Source organism: Enhydra lutris, unplaced genomic scaffold, assembly GCF_002288905.1.
Source record: "Enhydra lutris kenyoni isolate GAN:26980312 unplaced genomic scaffold, ASM228890v2 scaffoldscaffold21, whole genome shotgun sequence".
Lineage (NCBI taxonomy): Eukaryota > Metazoa > Chordata > Mammalia > Carnivora > Mustelidae > Enhydra > Enhydra lutris.
Window position 1 is genome coordinate 33818878 of NW_019154105.1, and position 21525 is coordinate 33840402.

General features: G+C 35.7%; 1 protein-coding gene across 1 annotated transcript in view; it reads right to left on the reverse strand.

The window, feature by feature from the left end:
* The window catches only part of LOC111149255 (solute carrier family 30 member 9), an 84888-nt gene that overhangs the window by 37226 nt on the left and 26137 nt on the right, over positions 1 to 21525 (reverse strand). Inside the window, exons 4-9 of the mRNA XM_022506213.1 lie at positions 19796 to 19895; positions 17751 to 17843; positions 17296 to 17378; positions 8499 to 8557; positions 2581 to 2648; positions 97 to 199 (exon numbers count right to left, since the gene is read on the reverse strand). Coding sequence (XP_022361921.1) covers positions 97 to 199; positions 2581 to 2648; positions 8499 to 8557; positions 17296 to 17378; positions 17751 to 17843; positions 19796 to 19895 — 506 coding nt within the window. The remainder of the gene's footprint in view (positions 1 to 96; positions 200 to 2580; positions 2649 to 8498; positions 8558 to 17295; positions 17379 to 17750; positions 17844 to 19795; positions 19896 to 21525) is intronic.

The following is a 21525-nucleotide window of genomic DNA, read 5'->3' on the forward strand; positions in this document are numbered from 1 at the left end:
GGAATCATTCTGTTTTTAAATAGGTCAACTTTCAGACTAAAGCCTTAAAAAAAATTTACTTTAAAATTAACAAGAAAAAAAACTTTTACACCTTACCTGATTACAAGTATCAGATAAAGAGTGTATAGCTTCAGAGAACATACTTGCTGAACCCGTATAAATCCAGGCAAGAAATTTAAAGAAGCAGTTTAATCCATTGCTAGGAGGGAAAGATAAAACAATTTAGCATAGGTTTTGATAAAAATTTCTACCAAAAGCTTATTTGAGTACATAAACCTCTATACTAGATTCTGTTCCAAATAAATTAAAAAGAATCTCTAACCTTTAAGAATTTATTATACTTTAGGTAACAAGAGAATAAATTTGAAAAATACAGATTATGATATCATTAAATATTCCAATGAAGAAACATGATATTTGTAAACAAATTACTTAAGTGTATTTTGAGAACTGATGAGAAGAGAATGTTTTATATTTGGATGAAGTAAAGTTAGGAAGGAAATTAAGTGTCTTATGTAGGTGAAAGAGATCTACACTTGATATTGTCCAGCATACTAACGACAAAACCAAGACTTCGGTGAAAGTCTAGTTACTTAAACAGGCCAAATGTGAAGGTGCCATATGCCAGAGGTGAAAACAAATCTAGACCAAGCAGTCTCAGAGTCACACTAGAAGATAATAGATGCTAAAAATAAACAGCTAGCTGTTCAGATTCCAACAGTAATGACTGGCGCCATTTATCTCGGGCACTACACTTAGCCACTTACCATGTTTTACTGTAACACTATTATATAAATATTAATATCCTCATTGTATAAATAAGGAAACTGTACATCCCCTTCCAGCTACCCTTTCCCTTCCTTTCTACTTCAAATAATTTTTTGAAAGGATTGTATCTCCTCTTGCTGTCTTCATTTTCCACATTTTGCATTAAGTCTTCGGTCCATTTAACAATGGCTTATGTTTCAGATACCTTGATTATTATCAATACCACAACTGTTTCTTGCCACTAAATTCCTGAAAATACTTTAGTATTTTCCTTAATCCCCCAGAAGCATATGCCACTATTTTCTTAGAAGACTGTCTTCCTTGGCATCCATGATATCCCTGATTTTCTTTCATTCCAGGTTTGCTTTCCTTTCTTGCTTGCTCGTTCCTCTTCTTCAGTCTCCTCTGCAGGCTCTTTCCTCTACCCATTTCACAGATGTTCACATTCTTCAGGGTTTCCTCCTGAGGGATTTTTCTTCCACACACTTCATACACATTCTCCAGGTGATCTTTAATTACTCCTATGGCTTTAATTATCATCTCTATATCAGTAACTCTCAACTCTAAGTCCCTAATTCAGCTTTCCTTTGTGAGCTTCAGACCAACATATATCAAAAATTATTAAGTACCTATTACGTACTGGGTATCACACTAAGCAGTTTACATATATTACATACATTCTTCCAATGAAGAAAGTTTTAATTGCTAACCTCACATTACTGATGAGAAGAACTAATGCTGTTGACCAACTCCACTTGGGTGCCCTACAGGTAGATCATTAAACTCAAAACTAAGCTCATCATTTCCTTTTCTGCCACCCTGCCCCTCCTTCAAGTGCTCCTTCTCTCAGTGATGATGCCATAGCTATCCAACTGTCCAAATCAGAAGCCTGGGCACCATCCTTGACCATACCTCCTAAATATTTCTTGGACCTAAACATGCCTTTCCATCCCTACTTTCATTATCTCAGTTTAGTGCATCATCGTCTCCTCTCTGCATTACTGTACATGATGTCCTCCAGTCTAGTGCCCCTCCAATCCTTAAAGACGAGAATTATGAATTCTGTCTTTGTATTTCAAGACCCTACCACAATTCCTGGCATGTCATATGTATATATTTTAGAAATAAACAAACTAATAAATTACGGAATTAATACTTTTAAATATCCTAAAATAGATTAATCAGCAAAAGAGAAAAAAGATAACAATAGGAATCAAGAAGACAGAAGGAAAAAAAAGAGGCACAAATATCAGTTATGTTCTTCCAAGATAAATGGGGCAAAACAAGAATGTAAATATTGTTCAGTAGATATGACCCAGGCTTGTTTACTCAAAAAATGATCTCAGCCAATTCACCTTTCTAAAAAAGACTTCTATCAACTCCAATGAAAATAAAAGAATTTTCAGAGAGCAACTATTCTTAGATCCTAACTACTCCAAAAACAGACCCAGCACAAGCATGGATATCTATGTGGACTCTTCCTTCAACACTGTACTGACAACAATTAAAAAAGGTTCATTCAGAGGTGCCTGGGTGGCTCTGTTGTTAAGTGTCTGCCTTCGGCTCAGGTCATGATCCCAGGGTCCTGGGATCGAGCCCCGTATTGGGCTCCCTGCTCTCTCTCTCTCTGTGTCAAATAAATAAACAAACAAATAAATAAATAAAATCTTAAAAAAAAAAAAAGGGTTCATTCAACTTCCTTCTATAATAACATAAACATCTAACTCTTCACCTAAACGCCAAGTAATAAATTTTTACATTCATAGATACACACATTAAAAATAATACATTTTTATTTTAAGTGGTACTTACATGCAAATGGCAACCATCACCACTTTTCCTGGCCCTTTAAAAAAAACTGATGTCGTTCTGGACCGTGGCTATAAAAAACAGACAAAACACACAAAAAAAATCTCTAAAATTTCCAGAGAACAGTTTGATGCTTATAAGTGATCTGACACACCAGAAAATATGTCCTCTATCAAACCCTCTAAACATCTAGATTTAGTTATTTGCTTCCTTTTCTCTAGAATCTGTATGTTAAAAAGTGAGAAGATAGAAATTGAGAGCATATGTGAATCTCTTTCCAAAAACTTAACTGTTTGTCTCTTTGTAAGTAATTTCCTGCCTGTTGCCAGGAAAGATCTGCGGTGGTTTCACAGAAACTAGGCATAAAATGACAAAAATGTATTGAACTAAAATTGATACACTCTACAATTTTTCCACTTCTTGAGCAACTTAACTTTTAAGGAACAGTCAAAGCCAAGTTTGCTTCTCCAATTTAACTCCTTATTACTCTCTAAATACCAAAGACCTCAAGTGATAATGTTGAATTCCAAAACAGACCAAAACAAAAGAAACAAACCAAGTAAAGAAAGCTATTTATCTAGAGTTAAATGTAGTTTCACTGTTCCTTCAATGTATACTTTGTTTTTTCTCCTGCTCTGCCCTCTCCCTGGAATGCCAGCATCATCTTCTACCACAATTTGTCTAGCTTTTACTCATCCCATTCCATGTTAGGCCAACTGGCACTTTTCTATTTAAAGCCATTTTTGGGGGCGCCTGGGTGGCTCAGTAGGTTAAAGCCTCTGCCTTCAGCTCAGGTCATGATCCCAGGGTCCTGGGATCGAGCCCCGCATCGGGCTCTCTGCTCGGCAGGGAGCCTGCTTCTTCCTCTCTCTCTGCCTGCCTCTCTGCCTACTTGTGATCTCTCTCTGTGTGTCAAATAAATAAATAAAATCTTAAAAAAAAAAAAAAAAGCCATTTTTGGTCCATCACAGAGAATACTCACTCTGCTGCACATTTATTATTGAACTTTACATTTCTATTAAAGCACTTCATATAGTCTGCCTTATGTCATTTATTCAAGAAATATTTATTGTGCAACTACTACATGCCTGGCACAATTCTAGATGCTGGGACCTGACAGTAAACAAGAGTCCTGCCTTCATTGATCTCAAAATTGAGTCCAGGAAGATAGAGAATAAATAAACAAATACATAACATCAGATAAGAATAAACATAATGAAGAAAATAAAACAGAACGGAGAAGATCATGTATGGGGGGAGGGTGTATGTGGAAAGGGTTATTTTAGCAAGAGTATGAAAGAGGTTCAAAGATGAGAAGGCAGCAACCATGAAAAAATCTGAAGAATGGTTTCAGGCAGAGTATACACACAGGACATTTAAAGACGTGGAAAGAAATAAGCTTGGTGTGTGGAAAGGACAAAATAAGCTTGATGTGACTAAGAGCATAGAAAGCAAGGAAAAAGGTAAGGGTTGAGGACAGAGAAGGAGGCAAGGACCATATTCCACAGGATTTTGGAAACTATGGTAAGGAGTATAACTCTTATTCTACTGGCAAAAAGAAGGCACCACATGATTTTAAGCAGATATTTGGTATAGTCTAATTTGGGTTTTACAAAGACATAGCTTAAAATGCAGAGAATAGGGATGTCTGGGCAGTTCAGTCAGTTAAGCATCTGCTTTTGGCTCAGGTCATGATCCTGGAGTCCTCGGATCGAGTCCCACATCAGGCTCCTTGCTCAGCAGAAGCAAATTATGGGGACAAAGCAGAGATGGAGAAAACAATTAGGAGGGTAGTCCGGGTAAAGGCTGGTGATGGTTGAGACTAAGGTTTCAATAAGAGGCATGGTGAGCAGCAGTTACACTAGGCATCTATCTTGGAGAAAATGCCAGTTGGATCTGCTAATGGGATTTAAACATAAAAGGGACTATAATGAATCTCTAATATTTGGAGACTGAGTAAATAAGCAGAGGAGTTTTTTTTTCAGAAGAGATGAAGGAAGTGAAGGTATTAAATGAAGTCCAAGGAGAACCAGGAGAAAGACTGTCTTAGGCTCCTAGAGAACAAGGTGTTCCAAGGAAAAGGAATACTTCTGCTGGTGACGGGCACTTGACCATTCCTTCCCTCTTGGATTTCCATGAGAAGAGACTTCCCCCCCTCCCAATACTGGTGGCCTCCCCTCCTCCCCAGTGGCTGTCTGGGGGTTGACTAAGTAAGTGTAGTAAGGTAAATTTAGAAGAGAATACTGGGCATATTTATGAGCTCCCTCCTTTATTTTGGGAGTTGGTAGACATTTTCTTCTAAGTGGCTCTGTATTTGGACAAGACAGGTAGAGGTGTCTACAGTTTACTGGGTAAGTCTAAATCAGAAGAGTCTTGAGGTGCCTGGATAGCTCAGTGGGTTAAGCCTCTGCCTTCAGCTCAGGTCGTGAGCTCAGGGTCCTGGGATGGAGCCCCGCATTGGGCTCTCTGCTCAGCAGGGAGCCTGCTTCCTCCTCTCTCTCTGCCTGCCTCTCTGCCTACTTGTGATCTCTGCCTATCAAATAAATAAATAAATAAATCTTTAAAAATAAATAAATTGATCAGAAGAGTCTTTAAGATCTAATGTAATGGACTGGAACTCTGAGAAACAGATGAGGAAAACAAATAAGGAGTCAGATTTCAGGTTGTTACTGGGGTCATGCCATGCAAGAGTTACTTACTTCTTGGTAAGTCACCACAGCTTATGGCAGTTTTGTTCCCTTGCACACAGACCACAATGGCCCTGAAGAGGGACAAATAGCCCACACTGAAACTGCAGGTCCTGTAAGTCAGGCTGCTGCAGCGTACACTTGGATTCTATAGAATTTCTATAGAATTGGCTGGTTATTGCCAAGAAAGCTGAGGTGAGATTTCATATCAGGAATTAGGAGAGAAACGTGCCTATTTAAATTTCTTCTCACTTTTACAGTGTTTTGTAGTCAGGTCTGAAGACCAGGATTTTAAACAGCACCTCCTACGTTCCCTGTGGACAACAGACACAAGAGGGAGCTTCTAGATTTTAAGTGTTAAGGCCAGCTCTTGACAATGTGCAATTAGATGCCCCCAAATTCTGTTTTGAACTGCCTCCAGAGCTAAGACCAGGAATTAGGCAGGAAGAAACCTTATTCATATGATTTTACTTGAACTTAGATTTGCAAACTATAAACGCTGACCATGGCTCTAGATTTTTGAGTTCTATTATTTATTAATAAATAAAAACTAGAGTACATTTGTTTTATTATAATGAGAATGTGCTATGTCCTTTGGCTGAATAAAGAAAAACAAAACTCCAAAAAATTATTTTAGGAACAGTAAAAAAAAAAATGCAGAGAGATAAATGAAAAGATGCTGTTTAAAGTGGAAGATGAGAAATATGTCTTTAGAAGAAAGGTGCAAGAACTTTTGGGATAAATAAGACAGACAAGGAAGGAAAATGAGATCTTAAAAAGCAGAATAAAATGTCTTAAGGAAAAAAAGATTTACGGAGCTCAAACAGCTGATAAAAAAATTATTACAGAAAAGGTGAAAACACGTTGGTTGTTAGATCAGAAATAGTGACAAAGTCCAAGGAAAAGCAAGAGATCTACAAGGAGCCAGGATTCACAACACCCTTGGGAAGCATCCTATTAAAGCCACCCATAAATTCCATAATAAAAGCAATTGGAGAACTGACCCTTAGAGAGCAGAATGGCCAACACGCTGGGAATTACTGAAACTGGAAGATGGGTTCATCAAATATTTTTTCTACTTTTGTATATATTTGAAATTTTTGATAATAATTTTTTAAAATATTGGAACAAAAACAGAAAATGCGGCAATATTTCAAAAACGACTACCAGCAAATCAGCATAAAATACTCAAAGCACTACTGACACTTCAAAATTATAACTGCAAGTGGAGATAAAGGTACTTCTAATGCTCTAAAGGACTATCACAAATAATTTCACAGAATTAGAATTCTAAGGAAAGGCACAAGAAAGGAGAAGTGTATTAAAGGAGAAATGTATTAAAAGGACATTGAGAAATTAGGTATCAGACAGTTAGATACTGTTCTGATAAGAGAACGCTTTTGGCAGACCCAGAACATAGTGAGTTCATATATATCACTACTAGAGTTCCTCTAATACAAAGAAAAATACCACAGAAAAACAAGTGGATCAGAAGGTTGGGGGGAGCAGAAGAATTTCATAATTAATTTAAAAATATTAAGTATTTAACAGGACTAGCCCCATATATTTCTGGAGAAGGAAAGCAACCATCTTCAGTAGGAGATTGAATGTGTTTTACAGAAATATGGGAACAGTGGAGGGAAATTAAAGTGTTATCCTATTACTACAAAAAAAAAAGAGTATAATAGAAACAAATTCTAGGGGGCACCTGGGTGGCTCAGTTGGTTAAGTGTCTGTCTTTGGCTCAGGTCATGATCTCAGGGTCCTGGGATCAAGTCCCACATCTGGCTCCCTGCTCAGCAAGGGGGTCTGCGTCTCCCTCTCCCTTTGCCCTTAATCGTGCTCTCTCTCTCTCTCTCTCACTCACTCTCTCTAATAAATAAATAAAATCTTTTTTAAAAACTTCCATTCAAAACCTGGAACTTTTCAAGGTTGACAAGTATGAATCCTCAAAAGGCCTCTAGTGACACTGATTTCAGAAGTCAGTAGCTACTCTCAAAAATCTAGTGACAATGAACCTTCATGGGAAACAGACAGAACACCTAGGAACAGATTCTCCCAGGAGGTAGGTCTTGCCAACCTATGTTATTCCACAGCAGCAGTGAAGAGGCTGGCTCCTGGGGCAAAGATTCCACCAATGGGATGCCAGAAACACAAAACTCAGAGAGGAAATGGAAATTAAGGAGTTCTGAATACAATGAATAGAAAAGAAAAGAACAAATAAAATATGACTAGAGTTGTCATCACTGCCAACCAAAACTTTGCCAAAAGGGAGCAATGTCTGAAATGTAACTCAGAAGAAAGGAGACAATCTGCACAGCTAGTCTTTTCTCCAAATAGGACCTTCACTTCTTGACAGGAGATATCTCCCAACTAAGTTTAAATGCAACGTTGGCTCTGGACATGATTACTTGGTATGTTGGAGGTACTGGTGACTTTGATAAAAGCCATTTCAGTGGACTGGTGGGGATGAAAGCCCAAATGAAGAGGATTCAGAAGAGAATAAGAGGTAGGATGATAAAGGTAAACTTTCTATACTGGTCTCAATATTAATTTCCTTCTAATAGTAGATAAGTTAGTAAATCTGGTGATGAAAAGTGAGGTACTTTTATCTGATTACAACTATTTTTTTCAGTGAAAGATGAAGCAAGGTCATCAGCTGAAGAGGAAGGCTGTAGAAGTTTGGGAAGACAGGAAAAGTATGCAACAGCTGTTTCACATAGTGAGAGACTGAACGCATTATGGAAGTTCAGTAAGACTGTCAAATAATATTGTGTCCACTGATTTTATACATACTCATATAGTAAGTAAGAACAATCTGAATGGCTGTGTAATTTTCTTGTCCAAGGGCTAAACTTTTGAGTACAAGCACAGAAGTGGCAGTTTGAATATTTAATCAGGGTTAGAAGTAGGAGAGAGGACAAAGGAAATTAAAGGTGTATACAAAAGAGTTAAATTTTACTAAAAACCTAAGAAAATAAAGTCTTCTCCCTTACCTGTATCTATATACTTATGGTTTATAACATGTTATGAATTTAAAGAGAAATTATGTCCCAGTTTTTTTTAATTTCAAGAAAACCAAACAGAGACAGACTATATAATTCAGTAAATTACACTGTGCTCAAGAAAATCTTGAATTATGATCAGACATGCTAAAATTTCACAATGGACTGATACTAAAATTTCACTGTGCAAAAATATACACATGTAACATTATCAGAAAGATAATCTTACCTTGGTGTTTCCCAGGAAGTCTCTATATTCTCTTAGTATCTTTTGGTTTCTAAATAGCCCTTTATAAGAAAAGAATTACAAAATACATTTAGCTCATACATATTCTATCAGTCACATTCTACACTAACACAATTATTCTCTTTAAGAGTATGTTAAATATTTTCTATTGGCTATCAGTAAAAGTACTGGATTATTGTAAAAAATCTGGATCTGCAACCTGGATAAAAAAATGGGCAAAGGACTAGAACAGACCTTTCTCCAAAGATGATATACAAATGGCTAACAAGCACATTAAAGAATGCTCATATCAAACTCCTTATGGAAAAATGCAAATTAAAACTAAAATAAGGTATCACCTCACACCCACCAGAATGGCCATTATCCAAAAACAAAACAAAACCAAGCTCAGAAAATAACAAGTGTTGGCAAGGATGTGAAGAAAGTGAAAACCATTTGTATGCTGGTGGGTCGGTAAAATGGTGCAACCGCCATGGAAAGCAACATGGAGGGTTCCTCAAAAAATTAAAAACTACCATATGATCTAGCAATCCCACTTGGAGGTATACATCCAAAAAAAAAGGAAAAAGAAAAAAAGAAAAAGAAAAAAGCAAGCAAGGTCTCAAAGAAATATTTACATACTCATATTCAGAGCGCCACTATTCAGAATAGCCAAGAAGTGAAAGCTACCAAAATGTCCATGGATAAACAAAAGGCGGTATATGCATACAATGAAATATTATTCAGACTTAAAAAAGATGGAAATCCTGGCACACAGATAAACCTTGAGGACATTTAGCTACATGAAATCTTAGTTAAAAAGACAAATATTGTATACTTCTATTTATATGAGTCAAATTCATAGAGACAGAAAGTAGAACAGTGGTTACCAGGGCTACAGGTAGGAGAAAAGGGGAACCATTTGTTTACAGAGTTTCAGTTTTATGTGATGAAAAAGCTCTGGGAAAAAAATTCCTAAAGACTTGTTTCTTAACAATGTGAATATACTTAATAATTCCTTTAAAATGACAAATTCTGTTGTGTTTTTTAACACAACAAAAAAAGGCAGGGAGAAATGCAATGAGAGAAAGGTGCACTTTTAAAAATATTTATTTATTTGTTTATTTATTTATTTTAGAGGGTGGGGGTAGGAAGGGCTAGACGTAGAGGAAGAAAAAGAATCTTAAGCAGGCTCTATGCCTACTGCAGAGCCTGAGGCTGGGCTTGATCTCACAAGCCAGAGATCATGACCTGAGCTGAAATCAAGAGTTGGACACTTACCCAACTGAGCCACCCAGGCGCCCCAGAAAGGTACTTTGATATAAGATTCTCTTCTCAATATTATCTAAAAATATGAACTACTTAATCTTATTTTTTTAAAAGATTTTATTTATTTATTTGACAGAGATCACAAGTAGGCAGAGAAGCAGGCAGAGAGAGAGGAGGAAGCAGGCTCCCTCTGAGCAGAGAGCCCGATGTGGGGCTCGATCCCAGGACTCTGGGATCATGACCTGAGCCGAAGGCAGAGGCTTTAACCCTCTGAGCCACCCAGGCGCCCCTGAATTACTCAATCTTGATAGAAGAACCAGTTCTTCAATTTTTAGCTCAAGGTTTAAAAATACAAGAAAAACAAATTTCTATTACTTTATTTTCTCAAACTGTGTTTAAATATTTCCTTTCATATATGTACAGCCTCATGGTACCATTATTTTAATAGCAGAAGACTGAAAACAACCTATGGGGGAATGACTGAATAAACCATGTTGTACTCCCCCAAAATGGAGTATTATAAAAGGAATGAAGAAATGTCTCTATTTATTGCTACAGATTGGTCCTCAGGACATAATGTCAATAAAAAACCAAAGACAGAAAGTATACCTTATTTATGAAAGGGGGTGGGGAGGGAATTAATACCATATACATGCTATTTCATAGTATATTTTTTAATGGAAAAAATAACTCCAAAACTGATTTTTTAAATGGTTACCAATGTGAGGAGAAACAGGGTGGAGAAGATAAGGATGGAAACTAAATTTCTCTGAAGGTTCTGTCTGGTAGATGTGACTTTGGAATCATACAAGTTATTTCTAAATATCAGAAGCAAAATGAAACAAATGAACATCATTTTACACCTATTTGATGGTTTATCTATGCAGACAGAAATTTCAAGTGAATTTAAAACAAAGAAACATTATACATTCCTAGTGGAATATATACTAAAGACAAAAACGAAAGTCAAGAACACTTAAATCATCCTGATGGCAATAATATTGGTATTATTATTTTGAAACTACACCATGTTCTTTCTATATGTATGTATACACATATAAGAGTAAACAAAAAATATAATTATATTATTGGATTAAGAAATAAGATTTTCAGTGTAAGGAAAAGTTAAAAAACACAACAAAGAAAACATTTTAAGTTTTCCAGAATAGCCTATATAGCTTCTCTCTTAAGGAAAATGAAGTATTTCTTATTACCGTCCACTGGAAAGACCTTAAAAATATGTCAACCTATTAAAAATGAGTACCACTGGGGCACCTTGGTGGCTCAGTCCGTTAGGCGTCCAACTCTATTTCCGCTCAGGTCGTGATCTTGTGGTCCTGAGACTGAGCCCTGCATCAGGCTCCACGCTGGACATAACAGCCTGCTTAGGATTCTTTTTCTTCCTCTCCCTTTATCCCTCCACCCCTTCCTCTCTCCCTCAAAAAAAAAAAGTACCCCAAAGGCCCAAGTACAATCTCTCAATTTTATTTACCACAAAAAAAAAAAAAAAAAATAGGGTTCTTTTCAGAAATGGGTAATGCCCAGTCTGGGCAGGACACGTACAAGATAAACCTGAAACACCTTATTATACTTAAAAGAAAGGATGCCACAATACTAGGGTTATGACAAAGGGACTTCAGAACCAACTTGAGGTGCTTCCATTGGCCAAAAATGGGACAATCTGAACACCACTAATTTATCTACTTTGTTCTTTCCTTCCTAGCATGTCTCCTCCACCTTCTCTCCCTTCTCCTTGATCTCCTTCCTATCCCACTGCTTCACCCTCTTGATACTGAACTCCCACGCTCTCAAAAAACTCTCTCTCCCCCTTTTCTTCCTATATTACTAACTATAACTGTCTCTCAATTTCCACCTAGAAATTTCACCAACTCATCAAGGGAAGGTAATACTGTCACCTTTAAGCTTTAGTCCTATGAAGAATTTAGAAATACAGTTGAAGAATTCAGATTCTCCTAAATAAAGCCTGTCAAAGAAAAGTATGTATACATTTTTCTCAGATACTAGCATCTCTATCTCTATTTTATTCCTGCCACATTATATCTGTTCCCCAAAGTAACCAGAACTATAACTGCAGTGCAACCATCTAATTCCCCAATGCAATCTGCCCTATTGGAACAACATTTGATCATATCCTGTATTAGCATCTCTATTATCTTAAAGAACCCAATGGAAGCCTTTAACTGAAGAGTGATATCAAAATTCTGAAGTTCCCTGACCCCAATATATATTTCTCTTAAGGCAATATTTCACCCCTGTGGATTTAACTGTAGCTCTCTTTAGCATATCTGTGAATATAATCAGCAACTGTTTGCTTTTTCTGTGGCCCAAACCCCACGGATACTAAAATTTACTGATTCTCTTTATTACTTCTCAAAATGTTATACTAATGATTTAAAGGATTTGGATTCTACAAAAAAAATCTACACTTGCTCAACATGCAGATGACTTCATATTATATATTGCAAGCCTATGAGAATCTCAAACATATTCCTTATTCCTCCTGACTAGATTAGTTGAAAAGAGAAAAAATGTTTTCAATTTTGTCAAGAAAAGGAATAATTAGCAAAAGGTCATTCATTTTCTTTGCCTGAATACAAACTATCTAAAACCATCCTAGAACTTCAGCCAAGGTGCAACTGAGAGGATATTAAGACTGAATGACAGATTACTACAGGTAGTGCTTAGTAAACTTTCTAAAACAGTTCAACTACCACTACCATGTAAACTAACTAAAACAAATACCTGTTTTTTCAGAAATATACACTGAAATATTTAAAGATGAAATGGATTCGTTTCAAAGTAATTTAGTAGAGTGAGGGTAAAGGAGATATAGATAAAACAAGGTTGATCATGTGTTGATAACTGTAAAGCTGGGTGATGGATTCCTGCGGAGTGGTTATACTTTCCTCTGTACTTCTATGTTTGAAATCTCCCAAAAATGGGGGAAATGAAACAAAAACTGAAGAAGGAAGATGAGAAAATACTCAGAACAAAAACCTGCAGCAAAGTAGGAATAGAGAGAAGATATCTCAACATCATAAAGGTCATGTATGGAAGACCCACAGCTAATATCATCCTCAATGGGGAAAAACTGAGAGCTTTTCCTCTAAGGTCAGGAATAAGACAGGGATGTCCACTCTCACCACTGTTAAACATAGTACTAGAAGTCCTAGCATTAGCAATCAGACAACAAAAAGAAATAAAAGGCATCCTGGGGCATCTGAGTGGTTCAGTCGGTTAAGCATCTAGACTCCTGATTCTTGCTCAGATCATGATCTCAGGATTGTGATACTGAGCCCCACATCAGGATCCACGCTGGGTGTGGAGTCTGCTTAGCAATCTCTCTCTCTCTCTCTCACTCCCTCTACCCTGCCCCACTCTCTCCCTCACTAGTTAAAAAAAAAAAAAAGGAGGAAATAAAAGGCATCCAAATCAGCAAGGAACAATTCACAGATAACATGATACTCTACATAGAAAACCCAAAGACTCCACCAAAATACTGCTAGAACTGATACACAAACTCAGCAAAGTCGCAGGATACAAAATCAACAGAGAAATCTGTTGCATTTTCTATACACCATAAATGAAGCAGCAGAAAGAGAAATCAAGGAATTGATTCCATTTGCAATTACACCAAAAACTGTAAGATACCTAAGCCTAACTAAAGATGTAAAAGGTCTGTACTTTGAAAACTATAGAATATTTATGAAAGAAATTGAAGAGGACACAGAGAAATGGAAAAACATTCCATGCTCACAGACTAGAAGAATAAACATTGTTAAAATGTCTATACGACCCAAATCATCTACATATTTAATGCAATCCTTATCAAAATACCACCAGCATTTTTCACAGAGCTAGAACAAAGAGTCCTAAAATTAATATGGAACCACAAACGACCCCAAATAGCCAAAGCAATCTTGAGAAAAAAAAGCAAAGCTGGAGGCATCATGATTCTGGACTTCAAGCTCTATTACAAAGCTACAGTCATCAATACAGTATGGTACTGGCACAAAAATAAATACATAGATCAATGGAACAGAATAGAAAAGCCAGAAATGGGCCCACAATGATATGGTCAACTAATCTTTGATAAAGGAGGGAAAAAATATCAATGCAAACAAGATAGTCTCTTCAACATACTGGTGCTGGGAACACTGGACAGCCACATGTGGAATGAAACTGGACCACTTTCTTACACCATACACAAAAATAAATTCAAAATGTATTAAAGACCTGAACGGGAGACACAAAACCATCAAAATCCTAGAGAAGAACACAAGTAGCAACCTCTTTGACCTCAGCCATGGCAACTTATTGCTAGACATGTCTCCAGAGGTAAGGGAAACAAAAGCAAAAATGAACTGTTGGGACTTTATCAAGATAAAAAGCTGCTTCTTCTTCTTTCTTTTTTTTTCTTAAGATTTTATTTATTTATTTGAGTGAGAGCAAAAGCGAGAGAGATAACAGAGAGAGAGGGAGAAGCAGACTCGCTGCTAAGCAGGAAGTCCAATGCGGGGCTCGATTCCAGGACCCCAGGATCATGACCTGAGCCGAAGGCAGACACTTAACTGACTGGCCGCCCAGGCACCTCAAGGTAAAAAGCTTCTGCACAGCTAAGGAAACAACAAAACTAAAAAGGCAACCTAAAGAATGGCAGAAGGTATTTGCAAATGATATAGCTGATAAAGGGTTAGTATCCAAAATCTACAAAGAACTTACCAAACTCAACACCCCCAAAAAACCCCCAAATAATCCAGTTTAAAAATGGGCAGAAGACATAACTAGACATTTTCCCAAAGAAGACATACAGATGGCTACAGACACATGGAAAGATGCTCGACATCACTCATCATCAGGGAAATACAAATCAAAACCACCATGAGATACCACTTCACCCTAATGGCTAAAATTAACAACTCAGGAAACAACAGATGATGAGAATGCAGAAAGGGGGAACCCTGTTATACTGTTGGTGGGAATCCAAACTGGAGCAGCCACTCTGAAAAACAGTACAGAGGTTCCTCAAAAAGTTAAAAATAGAGCTACCCTACCACCCAGCAATTGCACTACTAGGTATCTACTCAAGGTGTACAAACATACTGATTCAAAGTATATGTACCCTGTTGTTTACAGCAGCCATTATTAACAACAGCCAAGGTATGGAAAGAACCCAAATGTCCATCGACTAATGAATGGATAAAAGAAAATGTGGTGTAAATATACAATGGAGTATTACTCAGCCATCAAAAAGAATGAAACCTTGCCATTTGCAACAATGTGGATGGAGCTACTGTATTATGCTAAGCAAAATAAGTCAGTAAGAGAAAAACAAATACTGTATGATTGCAGTAATATGTGGAACTTAAGAAACAAAATAGATGAACATAGGCGAAGGGAATAAAAAAAAAGAAAAGGAGGCAAACTCTTAATTACAGAGAACAAATTGAGGGTTGATGGAGGGGAGGTGGGCACAAGATGGGCTAAATGGGTGATGGGGATTAAGGAGGGCACTTGCTGTGATGAGCACTGGGTGTTAGATGTAAGTGATGAGTCACTAAATTCTCCTGAAACCAGTATTACACTATATGTTAACTAACTGGAGTTTAAAAAAACTTGAAATAAAAATAAATAAAATTTTTTTAAAAAGTAGATAACTCCAAAAAAAAAGAAAAAAATATTTAGAACATACAAAATTAAAGAGTTAAAATCTACCAAAAACTCATTAAATCAATTTAAGAAGATATATTAATGTAAGAGATGGAGTAAAGGATATAAAAATTATCACAGAAGAGTTAAGAAAAACAAATAAATGTATTAAAGATAACCAACCTCAGCAGTCACCAGAGAAACTCAAAATTAAAGATATCATCTACTGCCCATCAAATACACAACAAAGTTAAAACAATGGTAATATCCAACATTGTCAAGGGTTTGAGAAAATAGTCACCCTCATACACTTTAAGTGTAAATGTAAACTGGCACCATATTCCTTCGGAGAATATTCTATTAAATTTTAAAATGCCCATGTCCTTTGACCTTGAAATATTACTAACATTTTACCTATGTATTTGTAATAAGAGAATGTTATTATATATTTAAGAAATATGATATTGACTGTTGTATTCTTTGTAATAGTAAAAAAAAAGTTTGAGAACATAAAGCTTATTACATCCACACAGTGGAATATTATGCAGCTGTTAAAAAAGAATGAGAGAGAGGTAGATTTCTATATGTAGACATGGGAAGATGTTTATGGTTACACTGGCAAGTATAAAGAACTAGAGGCAAAACAATAGGTATAGTGTCACCAATTTTTATGTTTAAGTGAAAAAAATGATGTATATAAAATTTGAAAATGCAGCAGAGAAATATTCTGGATAGATATATCCCAAACTTCCAGCAACAGTTATCCATAGGAAGTAAAATGAGATGGTGACTAGAGAAAATGAAAGGAGACTTTTATTCTTTATATTTTTGTATCCTTTTTTAAATCACAAGTGTGCAACACTTTTGACATTAATGAATATATACATGTATGAAAATCAAAGAATTAGCTAAATTATATCTCACATAATTCTGAATCCTAATTCTATAAAGATGGCTTTGTCACTCAACTATTGGAGTGTTAAATGCCCAGAGAGTCTTATTTGCAACTAAATCTCAAGCATCAACCACAGCTTCTAGTTCACAGTAAATGTTTGATAAATATCTGCTGAATGAATGAATTAAAGTAGAAGTGGGGCAGACAGTGCCTGGGTGGCTCAATCAGTTAAGCATCCAGCTTTGGTTTCAGCTCAGGTCATGATCTCATGAGACATGAGATCAGCCTGGCATCTCTGTGTTCAGTGGGAGTCTGTGTCTCTCTCTCTCCCCCTTTCCTTTTGCCCCTCCCCCAATTCATGCGACTCTCCCTGGAATAAACAGAAAAATTAGAAAAGTAAAGTAGAAATGAGGAAACTGAATTAACAAACTTTTCTGTAAGAAAGCACAATCACTTTTAGAACAAGTGTAATCTTCAAATCAGACCATAAATTATAATATTCATGTATCTTATAATAATAAACCACCAACCAGCTTTGTTTCCTCTCATCATCCTTAAAAGAGCTATAGAGGAAAAACACAAAAAAATAGACACTGCTTTTATTTTATTTTGTTTTTTAAGATTTTATTTGTGAGAGAGAACAAGCATGCAAACACACAAGCAGGGGAGCAGCAGGCAGGAGAAGCAGGCTCCCCACTGACCCAGGAACCTGATGCTAGGATTCATTCCAGGACCCTGGTATCATGACCCGAGATGAAGGCAGACGCTTAACCGAGTGAGCCACCTAGGCGTCCTGATACTGTTTTTAAAAAGTAACTGAATCCCAAAGTGACAATTAATATTTGCTAGAACCAAAAGAGCCAAAGTGGAGAGGCATGCAACTACTAGGGAGTGCAATTATTAAGGCCCAAGTTTTACCTACAACTTACTTTTCAATTAACTCCACTTTAAAGTGAATATACTTACTTTCTCTGTATTCTATTTCTGCTTCTTTACGCAGTTTTTTCTCTCTGGCCAAAGCTTCAGGGCTTCCCCAAACTTCCAAGGATCTGTGCATACATATATAGCCATCAACAATGGACAATTTTAATGACTTTATTGTAATTATATTTAAATCAAGATGAACTATAACAACATGAAAAGATTACAACAAAGCAGAAGGTCCTTTAAGAAAAATACATAGGACTTAAAAAATGTTTCTAAATTAACTCTAAATAGTAAGTAAATTCAACAACAAATTTTCTTATAAATTATCAAATACTTTTAGTTAACTAGTACATATTAGTAATTTGCAAACAAGTTTGTAAAGATAAAAATATTCTGCTTTTAAAATAGATCATTTAAAAGCCTCTAACCAATATTGGTTTTTATTAATCTAAAATTTGCCTTGTACATTTATTCTAGAAGAAGCATGTTCTTACTTTGCCTCCACATCTGATCTCAAGTATACAGTAAAGGACTCAGTATCTTCATGAGGACTTCGTCGTCTGATTTTTCGAAGCTGGTCTAGATCACTGAAGAAAGAAACGTGCTGAATTTATTCTGAAAAGGTTCACATAGTTTTCGTTCTTAGAAAGATTATTAGGGGTAGGTAAAAGCCACTACCTAGATCCTGATCTTTAAAGGCTATACAGATCAGTTTAAGGCTGGAAAGATCAGTTTAAATAAAGATGGCATTTTGTACACAAAATGTGGTCTAGAGACAGTGAAAAAATAAAAATTTTTCTTGATGCTCACTAAAAATACCATAACGTGATAGGCAGAGATGTAATTCCTTCATTAGTGTTTGTATTTTATCTGCTATGGACACCCAACTGCAATGTCTGATGTATGAAAAAAAGTAGAAAAAAAACAGATGGATTAGAGTAACATCCTCTACTAAGAATTTAAATTAAAAATTTATAGTCATACTTGTTTATATCCAGATTAATACTAAGTGGTGATACTAAATGGTAATGCTATTTACAGGTATCAAGTTAAAGAGTGTCTGTCAATTCTATGTTACTTATTTTCCATTCTCAAGGTTTATGTATTCATCAACACTGCTAAACAGTCATTCTAAATTTTTTTTTTTAAAGATTTTATTCATTTATTTGACAGACAGAAATCACAAGTAGGCAGAGAGGCAGGCAGAGAGAGGGGGAGAAGCAGGCCCCCTGCTGAGCAGAGAGCCCGATGCAGGGCTCGATGATCAGGACCTGAGCCAAAGGCAGAGGCTTTAACCCACTGAGCCACCCAGGCACCCCGACAGTCATTCTAAATTTGATCAAATTTCCTATGGAAATTTTAGAAGAGTTATGAAAAGGCCTATAAATAAAAACCTGGTATAAGTTCCAAGAAATTAAACTTGGGAGATTATAGGGTGCCTGGCTGGCTCAGTCAGTGGAGCAGCAACTCGATCTCGGGATTGTGGGTTTGAGCCCCACACTGGGTATGGAGATTACTTAAAAATAAAATCTTTAAAATAAATACAATACAATAAATCAACAACCAACCATCACATATTAGTATAAAGTTTGGACAAGGTATCAAAGATATGTATTCTAACCCCATGATGCTGACTTAGTAAATGAGCTGGGTCATCAGTGACGTCTTTACTATGTTTCCTGGCCTACAATGTGGAGCTAGCAATACCTAATCTACTTAATTCACAAAATTTTTGTGAGAACTAAATGAAATACTCCATGTGAAACAGGACATTGTTTTACATCAATCAATGGCACAACTGGTTGTTAATAGGTATGGAAGTTACAAAACTGATTATAAGAGTTCTTATTTCTTGATAATATACCATGGAGGCTGTGATGGGCGGGGCGGGGGGCGGGGAAGAGGCTAAATCTGATAACTAAATGTCAAGAAATTTTCCATGTAATATGGCTTGCTTAGGTAAACATGGAAAGGAGGGGGAAATTTTTAATTTGTGACAAATATCTCAACAAATCTATGATTACAAGAAAATTCATAACAAAAAGATATCAGAAAACAAAAATAATTTATGCTCAACAGAGTTGGAGTATGAACATAAATGTAACTAAATTACTCAACTCCATTAGCCAAAAAAAACCAACACTTTTTTTTAATTTTATTTTTTTCAATGTAAAACCCAACACTTTAAAAAGTTAAACATACACATATGCAAATATCTTATTGATAAGATATCTTATATGCCACATATTAACATAATAATAAAACTCCTAAGGTTCTTATGTGATACAGATGTCTTTAAGAACCTGCTTCTTTGGGTTTAAGATACCAGGAAAGACTGGATTGCCCACACTGAAGCAGAATTCAGTTTCATAAACTAACAATTTTAACAGTTTTTTAACTGAACAAAGTAGTTCTTCAATTTAGGAAGGAGTCATGGGAAAATTTCCACATGGATAGCAGCAAGTAACACATTCTAAGAAATACATGGTTATTTAGATGAGCTAGAACTACCACATTTTATAAAAAACAACTACTATACCTGGATTTAAGGCAGAACTCATTTATTGCTCTGACTCCAGTGATGAAATTATTCTGAGTGTACTTTGGTCCATACTCCCTCTTCTTAAGGACTGCTTTGACTACATCCAAAAATATAAAAAAACATAAATATGGACATTAGAAATCACATTAGAAGATGAACATATGCTGATACTCAAGAGGGCTCACTAATGAATTTCATAGAAAAATTGATGTTTTTCTTGATGCACTGAATGGCACCAGAAGAAGAAAGTCTCCCAAGTGCAGATTAGGACAGAATTCCATTTGTAGCCGTCTAGATTTTATCTCCATAGTCATCTGTAACTGATGCCAAATGTCAACCCTCTGTCTAATGGATACCCTGTAGAGGTATTCCTGCTCAGTTTACATTGTACTAGTACAATATAAATGGTCTAGGGTCTAAAAAAAATAATAATAAATTGTCTAGGGTCTAAATGAAAAGGAGGTTTCAATAAAAAAAAAATCACATGCTTGTTCAATGTTTTCTAAACTGCAGGGTAAAACCGACATTTTATAAAAAATTCAAATAAAAAGTGAATAAAGAGTACCACATACAATGAATAAGTACGTTTTATGAAAGCTTTTGTTTCAGTTACATACAATAATGTGTATATATATATATATATATATATATATATACACATATATATATATATAGTAGGTCATTATTACTTCTTATGTGACTTGCAGTCAAAAAAGCCTAAAGCTGCTGGACTGTTTCACCATAGTTCATAAGAAAGCTAAAGTAAACATAAGAAATATTTTTATCAGTTAAAAATTATAGAACGTTTACTACAGATTCTAGGTAAAATACTACCTTCTACTAAACTGTTTCCCTACTACCAAGTATCAAGTTGTTCATTAAAAAAACAAACAAACAAACAAAAAACAAAAAAACCAGAGATATCAATAACAAAGTATCAGTTTGGCATCAATTATAGTCTGTAAATCAAAAACTACACTCAATATAGGTCTATATTTATAAATCAGAAACTGAGACTTTCGATTGTATGACACAGATAAATAAAATAAGCAAATATCTGAAGAGCAGGGGCAAAACAACAGAAAGTCATCTGTTCCACTTCCAACTATCACCCTGTTGCTTCATATTCTATTCTCAGATATTAATTAACAAATTTTCCATTGTACTTTGAAGTGGAAAGAGCAAATTAAGACTAAAATGATTCATCAATACAGTAGGTAAAAAAGACTCTTAAAATATCATATTAACTATTAAAATCAAATGCAAAAATAAGAAGAAGAATATTCCAAACATAAAGTTCAGTATAAAAATAAAAACTTTATTTGAAAAAAATATATCTAAGGAAGTTCACGATTCTTTTTCTGTGAATTTCAAGTCTCTGAACTGGCTTACTCTAATAATCCTAAAATTCTATATTCAGATGAGCTCCTCTGGAGCAAATAATTATTCTTTCTTTTGAAAGATTGAGTGTTTTTTTAAATTACTTTTTAAAGATTTCTTCAAAGTATACAGAAATCCTTATTGGCCTGTCCTGGCCCAGGGTATTGACGATGGTGACAGCTATCAATGTTAATTATTCTTAACTGTCATTATATATACTACGGATCATCTTCAAGGTTATACTAGAAAAGAAATCCCATTTTTAGCACAGTCTTATAGGGGAGAAAACTGTGGCAAAGGGAAAATGCCCAAGGCTATACAGTTAATACATCCTGGAACCACAAACT